The sequence below is a fragment of the Carex rostrata genome, chromosome 10 (assembly GCF_964058835.1).
Source record: "Carex rostrata chromosome 10, lpCarRost1.2, whole genome shotgun sequence".
Classification (NCBI taxonomy): domain Eukaryota; kingdom Viridiplantae; phylum Streptophyta; class Magnoliopsida; order Poales; family Cyperaceae; genus Carex; species Carex rostrata.
This window is the reverse complement of record NC_135927.1, coordinates 3,416,486-3,431,268: the sequence shown is the minus strand read 5'-3', so window position 1 is coordinate 3,431,268 and position 14,783 is coordinate 3,416,486. Positions and strand designations below refer to the sequence as shown.

Here is a 14,783-nt window from a genome sequence, read left to right as displayed (position 1 = left end):
AGTCCTCCATCATAAGTAGAGAAACTATCAACCAGTAATAGCATAAGCAGTCGTACAAACCAACATAAATGTTCACACAGGCACCAAAAGCTAGCAATCTGTTTACTTAAAAACACTAACCAACTGAAATAACTATCTAAGCGACATCTCTGGGCTGTGGTAAGGATATAACTACTAAAAAATATTAATTTTGGACTTGTCGACAATTTTTTTAAAAAAAAAAAGGAATGAGCCCGTTTCATATATCTGAAACTGGTAAATTACAGAGACCCCATTGAACAAGCATAGTGCTTAATCCATGGTGTCTGACAAAATCGCGAATACATACCAAAATGCAGTAAAATAGTCTAGAAAAGTGGCATAAATGTTCAAACATAGCAAGGTGCACGCAGGCACAGTAACTTGTCTACAATTTGCAATAGAGTTTCATCCAAAACATCCGGCAACCAGTCTTTGGCAAGCTCCTGAATCTCTTCTGTCCCAGATCTTTCCAGTATGATACAAGAAACTATAATATTTCTGACAGAGTATACAATATTACTGTGAAAGCATAACTCATTCCAATGTTTTCAAATATTTCTGATATCCAAGCACTTTAATATGGAGAACATATTGTATACTTCCAATGGACTGTACACACACCAGTTAAAACTTTTTATGACATAATCTTTTTCACGATCACATTGCCTTTCAATTATTTCTTTGTGATTATTTTTTTTTGGATCCAAAAAATTAGGTGAACCACGTGTCACAGAAAAAAAAATTAACAAAAAACATGCCAGGTCAACGTTTGTTACAGTATGATCACATGCTCTCAATTACTTTTTGTGGTTATATATTATTATCATGTTGTTGAACACCTAACATGACAAGCTAGATCAAATATTCTGTAATTTGCAATATAATACAATATATAAATAGATGTACTCCATGACAAACAAAAAAATTGCTAGCTCAAATAGGTAAGACTATAATATAATCTTTTGAATATTGTACAGGGCCACTTCATGAAAAAATTAAGTGGAAAAAATGAAAGAAAAGGGACGTCGGACGGCAGTTGATTTCAAAAAATATGATACTATCATTTATTATGTCAATGCCAACTTTTTTTTTTTTTTTTGAGTTGGTATACATCTCCATTATTAAAAAGAAAATGATTTTGAGTCAATTTTGGCTATTTGAATCGTCAACGAATACAGAAAAATAATAAAAAATAGTTAGTGGTAATTAGCCAAATAAAGTGTGATGTCTCAATCGCAACGTAGACAATTGAATCTAGTTCGTTCAATATTTCCGAGCCCAACAATGGTTATGTGGTGACTTTAATGCTGTTAAACATAGGACTGATAGATCTGGTATTAGTTTTAAAACTAGGATGAAAGAGATGTTTACTAATTTCGTTAACAAACATAATCTCATAGAACATAAATTACTTAACTAACAATTTACTAGCTCCAATGGTGAGCATTTTGCCGTACTACAAAGATTTGTTACATCTATTGACTGGGATGAAAGAGATCCTTATTGGCCTTTGATTTATCAATTTCTGGGTCCACTGTGCATAGTCATTTGTTTAGATTTGATCCTGTTTGCATGGGGGGTTCATTACACTAATTCACAAAATGGTAGAATGAGATTCCTTTACATGGTAATAATTTTGGTTTTAGTGGGAATGCTAAATTTAAATATCTTACAAAAAATATTAGGGATTGGTTAAAAAGTCATTATATATGGAGCTTAAGGAAAAACTACGGAAAAAAGCTCTAGAGATCTTAAATATTTGGAACATATCCAAGAGTTTAGGAATCTCCCTGTACCTAAACTTGAACAATTTAATATGCCTAAAAATATAATATATGATATATATTTAGAAGAAGAAATATATTGGAAAACGAGATCTAAACAAAAGTGGTTAGTAGAAGGGGATTTGAGTATTAAATATTTTCATAAGACATATTGCGCATCCCTGGCATCAAATATTGGGCATTACTACAATCTAGTTTGCTAAAGATCAAGGTAATAATACAAATTACATTGTATCTTATTACAATCAGTTATTGGGCATATTTGGCATCAATATTTTTTAGGCATATTTTCTATTGGAGAAACCATTTAGTGAGAAGAGATTAGAATAGATCTACTTAATTAAATTGTACATTTTATTATTCGCCTTAATGTGCTGGCACATTTATAAATCATGAAATCATTTTCAACGAATTATTGAACGACCGCATTGACCGATGAAGTCAAATGGACCGCATTTTGAAACGTTCAATTTAATTCGTTGAAAGCTCAACCCCAGCATGTTCTCATGGAGGCCTTCTTGGAACAACCCCAATCTACCAAGCTCCACCTGCGTGATATGTGATGCTTTAAATTGCCCACCTACTTATTTTCCATATTAAAATAATAAATGGCCAATAAATACTATCCCAAGTCAATAATTTTACATGCCCTGACAGTAACGTGTTTGCATTAATTCAAAAAAATGATTGGAGAATTGTCATATTAAGAAATGATTGGCCCAAGTCTATAAAATTGCTTGACCCAAGTCAATGTCATTAATTCAAAAAAATTATGTTGTTGAAGAAATTTCTCGGTTTACATATTAAGAAATGATTGATCCGCATCAAGACAAAATAATCTTCATTGATTGATAACAACCCTACGTAATAATTATTTTAGAGGAAGTCTTCCTGATTTTAATATCCTTATATCAATTTCTAATCCGTGACTTCCCCATACACTTGTTATATGAGACCATTACATTTTGTTTGTCTTATCTTATTTATTTTAATTAATCTCAATAATGGATTAGAGAATAATTTGTGTAGTTTTTCTTATATGGTTCCTTTCGTCTTCTCTAATTAATTAGTACTATGAATATGAACATCTTACCTATCAAATAGAAAATTTCCTATTGGTACGTACTGATGATATGAACATCTTACCTATCCAATGGCAAATTTGCTATTAGCACCGATGATAGGAACATCTTACCTTATAATCATAGTTTTAAATTTAATTAGGTTAAGTCTATAATAGTTTAAAATTGAAAATAAACCATACTTTGGGCATAAACTGCAAAGCAGCAATTAGTATCTAAGTTTCATTTCTAAATAAAATTATAGTTCATAATTCGATAGATTTTGATTCAAAAAATTTGTAGTTCGCAATTAATTCGATTTGAAATTAGTTTGTTCTGAAACAAATTCAACCAATTCAGTTCGAATCTTATTCAAACTCAAACTCAAACTGAGGTAAGCTCGATTCGTTTTGCAGCCCTACTCTTTCACCTATATAATGAATTAATTATGTACTGTTAGGTCTGCCTATTGTAATATTTTACAGTTCATTATTCCCTTTCATGAGCTGGCACACATTTAAACTCAAACTCAAACTCAAACTGAGATAAGCTCGATTCGTTTTGCAGCCCTACTCTTTCAAGTTTCATCTATATAATTAATTAATTATGTACTGTTAGGTCTGCCTATTGTATTATTTTACAGTTCATTATTCCCTTTCATGAGTTGGCACACATGTTTAAATCATGGAATCATTTATAAGCCCACACAGTCAAATATCTGAATGCTGCATAACTTTTTAGATCAAGTGATTTTCTACCTTACTAAAAAAATAGTAAAAAATTCTAAAAAATGTAAAATTTGGTTTGCAAGTACAGAATCATATGGAGATCATGTTGAACGGTTCGGATCGACCGTTAGGATTTTGAAAACTCGAATATTGAGCCATTGCATAGAGGCGTTCTATGCAACCCATAGCACCGTAGCCTTACTCTTAATTAAATAATGTTTATGTGCGGGCAGTCTGGTGCAAAAATATGGTTGGTTTACTCAAAATATTTAAATAAAGTGTTTTATTTTTTTGTAAAGTTGTAAAACATGTTCGTTCTAAAAGTAAAATAGCAACTAAAGTGGCAAGACATGTTCGTTTTAATAAAAAATATTTACATAAAGGGTTCAAATATTTCTCCTGCCCCGGGCCCCAAAATCTTCAGGACCGGCCCTGGCCATGATTTCAATGTTCTATATATATGAAGTTTTGTTAATTGGTAATTTTTTTTGTTGAGAAGAATATTGAAATAAATTCTTTTGAAATGACAAATTTAAACCGTTTAACAATGTACTTTATGAGTAGTCTTTTTATATTTTGAACTTTTAAATTATTGGATTTGTATTGATTAGTAAAAAGTTAAATATAAAACAAATAACTATATATAAGTTAATTTAATGCAATTATTTTTATTATTTTGTATTATTATTTTGAATAATGTAAAAGATTTTAAATTATTGTAAGAGATTTGAAGAATACGAGAGAACAAAATTTTAAAAGAAAATTTTTAGAAAATATTATACTTTGTTTAATAAAAAAAATCACAAGAGTATCAGTAAATTGACCATAAACATAATAATACAAAAAAAAATCATATTTTGATATTTATTAAACCGTGGAATGAATTTTGATGAAATAAGAGAGGGAGGAACTACAAAAATAATACAAGGATTTGATATGAAAGTATTTTCTATACATATTTAACTAATATAATAAGCACTGTATGGAAATTGAATGGCAAATTTTAACAAGTTTGAATTGTTTTTACTAAACAGTTTCTTGAATCTACTTATTTCCAACAAGCTCTCATCTTATATTTAGACCCAAACTAAATTCAACACTATTAATTTGGAGGGCTAGCTAATATATAGTTGTAGGAAGCAGATCTTCAATGGGCCACGTTTTTAACAAACAACAACCATCCAACCAGCCCACTAAAGAATCGATAAAATAATGATCTTTCACAGTTAAATAAATTGGTTTTCCTTAATCGATATGATCAGTACAATATATCTACTACTTTAGACAAGCTCCGGTTGCCTTGGGAAGAGAGAGACATAGCCTCGTAATAAAGCAAACGTAAAAAAAAGTGACTAAAAAAAGATGTCCCCTCTTGAGAAAGCTAAAGCATGCGTGGAGTCTTTGAAGTTGCTTTACTCAGTGGAGTCTTGGTTACGGGTTCGTAGTTTTGTTATAGTGAAGAGAATGATAGTACAAATAATGAGTTAACTGAATCCTCATCGACTGTTGAGGTGAAGTTATCGAGATATGATACCATGTTACGGGAAATAAATCTGTTGTGTTGTGATTCTTTGAGAATCACAGGACCCTGCTATTCCAAATCTATTCTCAAAAACTATATATTATTTTCCATGCACAAATCTCAAAATAAATGAAGAGGTGGATTTGGAATAGCAGGGTTCTGTGATTCTCAAAGAATCACAACAAATTTATTTTCCATGTTATGACGATTGATATATACTTTGCTGGTTGCTGAGGATGTGCAACATTTTTGGACACTTCATTTGTTGAATCACCTTCTATCGTAGTTTGTGATGAAGTCGTCGAGTTATAATAAAAATTTATTTTCAATGGATAGACATTAATTGTATTTATGTTATACTAGAGAATTATTTGAAGACTTTGTAAGTCAGTCTTATTTTGCGATGTAATATTGTTAATATATGTTTGCTTTGAATAGCTACCGTAGCTGTTTTGTTTATAACTATTAACTTGTAACTTTGTAAATGTTGAATATTTTGCAAATTATGACAGTAAAAAAATATATATGGACATGGCTCCTCCTAACGCGGGATAAGTGTGAAGCACTTTGTACAAGGCTAGAATACCAGAAGCTATTACATATGTGCCAACTAACGCCTCATCGACAATTGCTTACTTTCTCCAAGCAAGAAGTTGTAGATGAAAACAGGATTTGAGTTTGAGATTTCTTCCCATTAACTTTCAAATCAGTTATAACATTTCGAAAAATAGAGCCATTATTATTCATGCATTTAATTTCGAAAAAATTAATATAATAAAAATTATTGGTCTTACGGTAACAAACATTATTATGTATAATATTGACAACACTAGTATGTCTCTCATAAATAAAAAGTGTCTGTACTTATACATAATTTTTAAATAAAAAGGAGGGGAATGAAATAGTGAAATTACCAATTTGTTTTTATTCCCTAAATTATGAATTTAAACAAGTTTATTTTTGTTTTTACTTTATTTCTTAAATCATAGATGTTACATCTTTATAAAAGCAATACTAGTAATAATACTACCAATAGTATTACTAGTAGGGTTGTGTGTATGAAAGGTTCGGTTCTATGCGTATTTGAAAGGTTCTCCGACTCTAAGGTCGGTTTATCGGGGACAATTCAGATTATCACAGGAGGTAATATAATTAAATCACTCGCACTAACCTAATTAATCACAATCCCCTATTACTCGCTAAGTAATAACTCTAAACCCTACTTATTACAAGTAATACATAAATTCCTAATTATAATTCAAGATGAGATCTAATTTATATCCTGCCAAGGGAGTCCAATGGATTCTAATCCTAGTCTTTGAACCGTTGCCAAGTCTTGTTAGTCGAAGTGCTCAGTACTTACTCGTTTATGTTTGCTACCATAAATGATGGCCTTACATCTATTGGTATATAGAGAATATTGACATATAGTAGACATAGCTATGTATGCAATGATATATTTCAATAATATTTAAAGAATAACGAAATCTCAAATAGACATAACTATCTATGGTTTGTATTACACACACTATTTAATATTCGAAATTTAATGTTAGATGAGTTCAATTTATTTTTTTATTTTGATACTTTAGATAAAAAAAATCGCCCTACTCTGACTTTTTATTTTAAGAGTGAGGTAGCAGGGTTGAATTGGCCGATTTGACTCGGAATCAGCCGATTTTTCGAACTATGGTAGCAGGGTTGCATGGTAGCTGGCCGATAGAATCGGTGGTCAAGGGAGAAATCACAAAAATGAATTGCAAAATTATTTCATTTCTTTTCAGATCTTGTAATTGCTCCGAAGCAAAAATATTTTCATCTCTGAAGAAAATAAAAATTATAATGCATTAATTATTCGACCTCTCTAATTTTAATATTTTTTTTATCCCGTTAATAAATGGGATCCTATATATATGCATGTTTGAATTGAAATTGATGTTATTCGTCCACAGAGAGAAAGAAGATGCACATAAGAGTTAACAATGAAAATTAGCATTCCGAAGAAACTTTGAATAATATTAAAGAGTACAAATAATGCATCCCAAGTGCAATTCAGAAACAAACAAAGCTTGGAAACAAAAGGAAATTATGGCCGAGTTATGTAGCCATGGAGCTACATTTATTGGAACAATGGAAATAGAAAAATACAGGAGTAAACATTGATGCATGTGTTGTAAGGAGCAGAAGAGCAATCAACAGCATCTTTTTCCAATGCATAGTTGACCAGTCATGTGCCAACTTTCTCCTCCACCAGGACGTAAATATGGGCATGCTGGTACATAATTAGGCCCCTTCAAGAGCCGTCCATTCCATTGTGCATTTGGATCCTCAGTTGAGAATTTTGTCCAATTAGGAGTCGAATTCTCGTATCTACTATGCGTAATGCGATGGAACTCAGTCAGATCCTTATTTTTGTTTATGTCATCTGGGTCGATATCAACAGAAAAGATTTCTCCGTAAGGCCTTACAGAGTGCTGTAAGAGAGGTAATGAAATCGGTTCAACCGACACAGCAGCGAGATCTGAAGTTACAACAATGCTTTTTCCATCTGGACTGAAGACCGGATGGTTCACATGCCCAGCAATATCATTTCCGCTCCTCAGCACTCTTACCACCGGATAATTTGGATCATTCGCATTCACTAGATAAACTGCGAAGTATCCTGGATCAAGATCGTTGTCGAATGGTGGTGCACCTTCGGGCTTATCGCGTGTTGACGAGAACACTATCCAGTTTCCATTTGGCGACCATTGGCAATGTGTGTCAGTCCAAGGCCCATTTGTTAGTCTTTTTGGCTTGCCCCCAGATTCCCCAACTTCTGCATTCTCCATTATATATAGATTCTTGTTTAAATTAGGTCCCCCCTCTCTTGTGGATCGGAAAACTAGCCTTTTTCCTAACAATTATGAACCAATTAAATCATATAAATATTAGAAACTATATATAAAAATTACGGGCTGTAATTTTGTCAATTTAAGAAAATAACCAATTAGATTGAGAGTTTGGTCAGGAAGTATGGAGCATTCGGATTTATGATAGAAAAATTGACAACTCCGAATGTTGGATCTTGGCTCTCTAAAAAACCTTAGATTGAAATTGATTATTGTGAGCTGGTGAGCAATATTTATTTTCTTAATTAAACATTTTCTACCTATAATTAGAAAACCAAGGTATCAGAATTGTGTTCACATATGAACTAAAACTTTTAGGCGAAACTGTTACCAAGTAATAGAATACTAAAAACTTAAATGGATAAGCAGATCACCAATTCACGAACTACATGTCATATTGGAAAGAAGAAAAGCACTTATGTTTTAGAATTACTTGGCAATCCAATTAATTACATACCTTGTGGATCGGTGGATGGGAAAGCATTATTGTAATTTCCCTTTGTGAGCTGTCGACGTTGCCCCCTACCACTTGATGCATTGGGTATTGCAACGATTTCCAATTTTTCTTTTTTAGTGAAAGCTGTTCCCATGCATAAATACAATATATCCAAGTTTGGATTTTGGTTCCAAACTGGCGAGAAGAAGTTGTTCGGGCCTTCACCCTACACCGACAAATTTAAACCATCGTAAGCAAATGAAAAATCAGGAATAAGACCAGATTTGAACATATATTTTCTAATCAATAGATATGATGTGAGTTTATATGCACCCTGTAGGCAATACGCAACCCTTCGCTGTCAGCTACCCACACATTCCTGAACTCATTATCGACGAACGCAAGTTTTTTGCCATCTGTGGAAAATGTTGGAAATGCACCAGATACCCTAAACAATCCTACATCTTTATGCGGTGACTGGATCTTGTCAAAATCTTTTCCTACAAGACTGTTGATCTGCACAGGTAGAAGATTAAAACTCTCAACTTCATTTATATATGCACGGGGAGAAAAAAAAAAAGACAAAGGAATTTCTTAAAAGTTCACGAATCAGTTTAGTACCTTGCAACTATTGAAGCTGCAACGATGGTAACCTATGCGATTTCCCTTATCTATAATAAAGGGATTGAAATGGTCAGCTTTAGGATTGATTTTTCGAGTGATTTGTATTGGTTTATCTAGCATATTTATATCAAAGATCTCAATATGCCGGTACTGATCTTCTGTGCGTTCATCTTTAAACTCTGATTTCAGACGCATAGTTGCCACAGCCACTTTGGTTTCATTGATGGCTGCAGGAGTTACAGCATGAAATTTATCTGGAGTGACAGCGATGGTTTTATTGGCATTTATATCATGTCGAAATACACGCCAAGCTATCGGTTTTTCTTTTTTGGCATCAGCATATTCCTTTCTGTGGAAGAATAAGACATTCTCACTTCCCCATGTTGGCCAGCCACCATTTACTATCACTCTCTTGCGTTCCCACCCCAAGTTTGACTCGTCTATATTCATCACATAAATGTCAGTCTCTAAATCCTCAATGGCACCATGCCAACCCTTTCCTGCAAATGAAGCTACTGCTATCCTCTTTCCAGATGGTGACACGGAGGGACTCAAATCAAATTCCCCTGTTGACATATATATGAATATGAAATTAATGAAGAGAAAATCTCATTTTTTTGCTATATGTGTCATCATATGTATATATATGTACAAACATGATTAAAAGTTAATAGATAAAATATATAGAAGGATGAAAAAAGTACCTTGTGGAGTGATGCGCGTAGTTTCCCCTGTTTTAAGATTGGTTTTATATACAACATTCCAGGGGCTCCGACGGAGTTTAACTGGCTCTTTGGTGGATACATAGATGAGGAAATGATCAATTGTGCAACTGCCCATCTGATAACCGCCGCCAAAGCAGCCACTGTCTTCTAGGCGAACACCATTGAATGAATCGGTGCCGTAGATATCGGCCAAACTGAAGATTTTGACTTTAGGCGGTTGTTCAGCGAGGCAGAGAGCTATGTGAAGTGTTTCGAGGTTATTGTCTCTTTCAGAAACAAAAATCAAGCCAGTGAGATGGCCTGAATCAACGTCAGCTTCTTTGGCTTCAGAAGCCAATTTCGGATGTTTGATAATCGTCTTAAGAGCTGCCGGTGGAATGACTTGGCAGTTGTAGTTGTATGACTGGCCATCAGTTAAGCTAAGCTCGTCTTCAAAGGATTTTGGTTCAACTGGACAAGAGAATATGTCCAGAGGCACCGGTGGTCTATAGGTCGCAAAAAATGCAATGCAACCTCTGTTCTCTCCCATTCTAACAATTGTTCTCTTTTTGTCTGTTTGGTAATGAAGTGTAAGCAAGCAATATATTCATTCACAAGCTGCTCTATTTATATAAGGCACATGGATGCAATTTGGTAATCAATGATGCCATATGACGGAATGTAATTTTATTATATTTAAATCCGTGTATTGTACCTCCAGATAATATATTCCGTTTAAATAACAAAAAGAAATTATCAGCAATAACTGACTCAATTTTTTTTTATCTAAAATCATCCAATCTCTATGATTCAATTCCTTCACTGTCTTGTGAGCCTGCATAATTTGTTTTTTTTTATGTATTGGTTTTGAGCCAGCATAATTTGTTTTTTTTTTTTTTTTATAGCTAAATGGTACGTAGCAAGTGAAATATATTTTCCACACAACACTTGAACAGGCCTGGACAAGCTTAGATCCATATATATGCCTTACCAACATTCACATGTATTGTACCGTTGGAAGTGCAATGATGTTGTCGAGTATGGCACAGACACAACAGAAGCTTGGCCAAACACGCTCAAAATTGAAAATTGAAAAACTCGAAAGTTGTAAGATATAATTTCAAGCTCAAAACTTATCTGTCATAATTATAATGGAATTATTATCCTAGTTTTGGGGTTCTTTTTCTTGATTAATTTTTTTTATTTTTTATTATTTTTTAACGACCTTTTTTATGGATGTAAAAAAAGGACTAAACACTTTTGCCCACGGCATGTTGGCATGTGTCGTGTTCATAAAAGATCTGCGTACTTTTTAACATGAATCTGTTAAAAAAATAATTGTTTTATCCACGATGGTAAAAATGAGTATTGTCAATGGTAGCCGATAGAAATTCTAGTGTTGGATTTATTACCAACCTAGTTGGATTCAATGCCAACATTGAGTATATATGTAATCTAATTATGGATTGTTACTGTCATATATGGTTATCAATTAAAGTGCTTAAATAAGGTAATAAACAATTAATATTTTCATTAGGATATGATTCATAAATGTGTAGAATAATTTAAGCAAAGATCAAATAATTGATGAACTGATTTAGAAATTTGCAATTAAAAAAAATATATTTTTAGAGGTCAGAAAACTGTCTTTATAGAGGGTTGTGCAGTCCGCACGGATATTGATGCAGTCATACAGTTTTTGATGCACTAGCACGATTTTTGATGCACAACATATTATATCTTTTTCAAATTGACAAATAACCATAAATGTTATCATATATAAGGATTTATCCCCAAGGTACAAGATAATAAAAAAAAAACACAGAAACTGAACATCCGTGCGGCTACTAACGTCCCTTAAGAAAAGGGCGATGCTATTTGAGAGCATAATTTACGATATTGAGCAGGTAAATGGGTTATTTTAAGATGCGGGGGACAAAAGAAACCCTGATTACAAATATAACTATTCTAACAATTACAACCCGGCCAATAGATGAATCACTCTAATTTTAGATGAAAAAATGACTTGAATGACCAAAGTGCCCAAAACCAATACATAAATAAAATGTTAACAATTATCAATCCTTAATTTGTAGTGTACCAAGTAAATATTTAAAGATAGACAACTTCATATTAAAAGTGGGTCGATCTATAGCAAGGTCCTAATTAATATTGCTTGGCCCAAGTCAATAATTTCGCCTGCCCTGACTGTAACGTGTTTACATTAATTCAAAAAAATGATTGGAGAATTGTCATATTAAAAAATGACTTGAATGACCAAGGTGATCAAAACCAATAAATAAATAAAATGTTAACAATTATCAATCCTTAATTTGTAGTGTATCAATTAAATATTTAAAGATAAACAACTTGATATTAAAAGTGGGACGATCTATAGCAAGGTCCTAATCAATATTGCTTGGCCCAAGTCAATAATTTTACATGCCCTGACAGTAACGTGTTTGCATTAATTCAAAAAACTGATTGGAGAATTGTCATATTAAGAAATGACTTGAATGACCAAGTCTATAAAATTGCTTCGCCCAAGTCTGTCATTAATTCAAAAAAATTATGTCGTTGGAGAAATTTATCGGTTTACATATTAAGAAATGATTGATCCGCATCAAGACAAAATAATCTCCATTGATTGATAACAACCCTACGTAATAATTATTTTAGATGAAGTCTTCCTGATTTTAATTTCTAATCCGTGACTTCCCCATACACTTGTTATATGAGACCATTACGTTTTGTTTGTCTTATCTTATTTATTTTAATCTCAATAATGGAATAGAGAATAATTTGTGTAGTTTTCTTATCTGGTTCCATCTGTTTCGTTTTCTCTAATTAATTAGTACTATGAATATGAACATCTTACCTATCAAATAGAAAATTTCCTATTGGTACGTACTGATGATATGAACATCTTATCTTATAATCATAGTTTTAAATTTAATTAGGTTAAGTCTATAATAGTTTCAAATTGAAAATAAACCATACTTTGGGCATAAACAGGAAAGCAGCAATTAGTATCTATGTTTAATTTCTAGTTGAATTTTTTTTTTTTTGTTGAATCAAATTTCATTTTGTGTTTTCAAATGGACCACATGACTGCACTGACTATAACTAGAAAAACAGCTCTATGTTTTGTTTGTAAATTATATTAAATTTGAACTATAACATCTATTGTCTCCCATTTTATGAAATAATTTTGGCAATGCCCCATCCAATATCATATACATTTTTAACAAATTTACATGTAACAAATATATGATTCACATCTTCATGTTCTCTACATATATGATTTTTTTTTTAAGGTTAGTGGCTTTAAATGCTAATTAACCATTTCATTGATAAAAAAATGTATTTACAACGAGTCAAATGACTCTAATTTCTAAATTTAATTTTATTGATAAATATTACTTGGCCAAAGTCAGTTTTATTAGGTTGAAATTTTAATTTGTCTTAACAATATTCACATTGAGATCAATATAATATTCATTTCATAATGTGGCCGGTGGGCAATCCATTTCTTTCTTCTTAAAAGAATAATATAATAATAACATAAAAATATATAAATATATAAATTTAAATTCTTATTCGGTGGGTATACACAAGTGTCTTATTGAGATGCTTCTATTATTTTCTCGGAGAGTCCGAATTCATCATGCTAATGGAAATTAAAAAATAAAAAAATTAAAAATTAGGGGAGCGGTTAAAAGAGGGAGGCAAAAATTGCTTGCTTGTTTGGTTCCTTGCTGACTAAAAAATATTAAATGTGTGCTTGCTTGCTTGGCTCTGGAGGCTGTCTGTTATCATGATATAAATTGTTTTTTTTGTTTTTTTTTTTCTGGTTTTATGTGTTTGCTGGTTTGACTGGTTCCTAGTTATCATGTAAAATTTGTGAAATTTGGATTTGTTGTTGATACTCTCTAAGATCTGTGGACCATACTGTTTCAAGCCATGATATGAAGACCATAAAAGTTCTCCTGAAATCTGGTCTTGAATTAGAAGATTTGGTAGTGCTTTTATGTTAATGGGTTTGATACATTCGGGTTTTGACCAAAAACCTAAAACTGAGCATAAATTACATTTCAAATCAGCTCTATAAAATGTGAATTTTTGTTTATAAGCTGAATAATTGGTTGGATATAAAGGAAAATCCTTTTAAATTTTCTCTGAATTACAAATGGCGTGCCGGTTTTATAATTAAACCCAAAACTACTTAGTAGTAGTACATGAATAGATCATGTATTATCCAAAATTGGCCATTTTAAGGTATTCAATCTAAAGCAGAGACCACACTGCCGATAATGTGCGAAATTTGCGCAGCTTTGATCTTTCATGCATTTTGAATTGAGCCATGTCATTGGTCTGTTTGGGCCTTCCGACTCTTGAAATTATAAGAAAATAATTGACAATATGAAATCCATACTTGGGCTTTTTTGGGCTTGTCCTTTTTGGGCATCAAATGACCCAAGACTTTGGTGGAGAATGTGAAATTTAATGCTTGGTCTAATTATGTTGCAAATTTTGTAAAAAGGCCGAGCTAGAGAAAAAATATTTGTATGTGAGCTATTAAACAATTAATTAAATTAATGGAAACGCCATTAATACAAAAAAATGGGAATTTCTGTTAAACAAATGTTGGATGGTTATACATTCTTACCGTTCACCAAATCACCTATTACAGCGTACCACCTACGTACGACAGGGATAGACAAAGTGGATGATAGCAAAATTGCACCGTTTTTTCTTAGTTATTTATTTATTTATTTCAGAAGTTCAATATGACAGGGATAGACAAAGAGTAAATAAAATAAAAATCTTTAACGGTATTTTTCCAATATTTCTAAACAATTAAACAAATATGCATTCAAAAATTGTATACATGCATGTGTCATCTTGTAATTAAGATGCTTTCCGATAAAATATTATTTCACGTACGTCATATGAAGTATTATATTATTTTCTAATTACTATATATCATACCATCAAATAAAATAAAGCCA

The 14,783-nt window shown here is 32.1% G+C and overlaps 1 protein-coding gene and 1 long non-coding RNA gene across 2 annotated transcripts in view; both read right to left on the bottom strand.

The window, feature by feature from the left end:
- LOC144561018 (uncharacterized) overlaps positions 1 to 14,783 on the bottom strand; it is a 67,984-nt gene that overhangs the window by 38,351 nt on the left and 14,850 nt on the right. The gene's annotated exons all lie outside the window — the stretch shown is intronic.
- On the bottom strand, positions 7,113 to 10,430 carry LOC144560110 (uncharacterized). The gene is made up of 5 exons (XM_078309263.1): positions 9,772 to 10,430; positions 9,065 to 9,633; positions 8,777 to 8,959; positions 8,465 to 8,669; positions 7,113 to 8,012 (listed from the first exon to the last, which is right to left on the bottom strand). Exons 1-5 carry the CDS (start codon positions 10,319 to 10,321, stop codon positions 7,309 to 7,311), a joined length of 2,211 nt encoding a protein of 736 aa, XP_078165389.1. The 5' UTR covers positions 10,322 to 10,430; the 3' UTR covers positions 7,113 to 7,308.

What these genes read in the sequence shown, in the direction of transcription:
- LOC144560110 (XM_078309263.1), bottom strand. Translation starts at nt 10,321, where the DNA reads ATGGGAGAGAACAGAGGTTGCATTGCATTTTTTGCGACCTATAGACCA. An exon ending in GGTTGCGTATTGCCTACAGG is followed by an intron (nt 8,670 to 8,776) that starts GTGCATATAAAC and finishes TTGTCGGTGTAG; the next exon opens with GGTGAAGGCCCGAACAACTT. An exon ending in CCCATCCACCGATCCACAAG is followed by an intron (nt 8,013 to 8,464) that starts GTATGTAATTAA and finishes CATAATTGTTAG; the next exon opens with GAAAAAGGCTAGTTTTCCGA.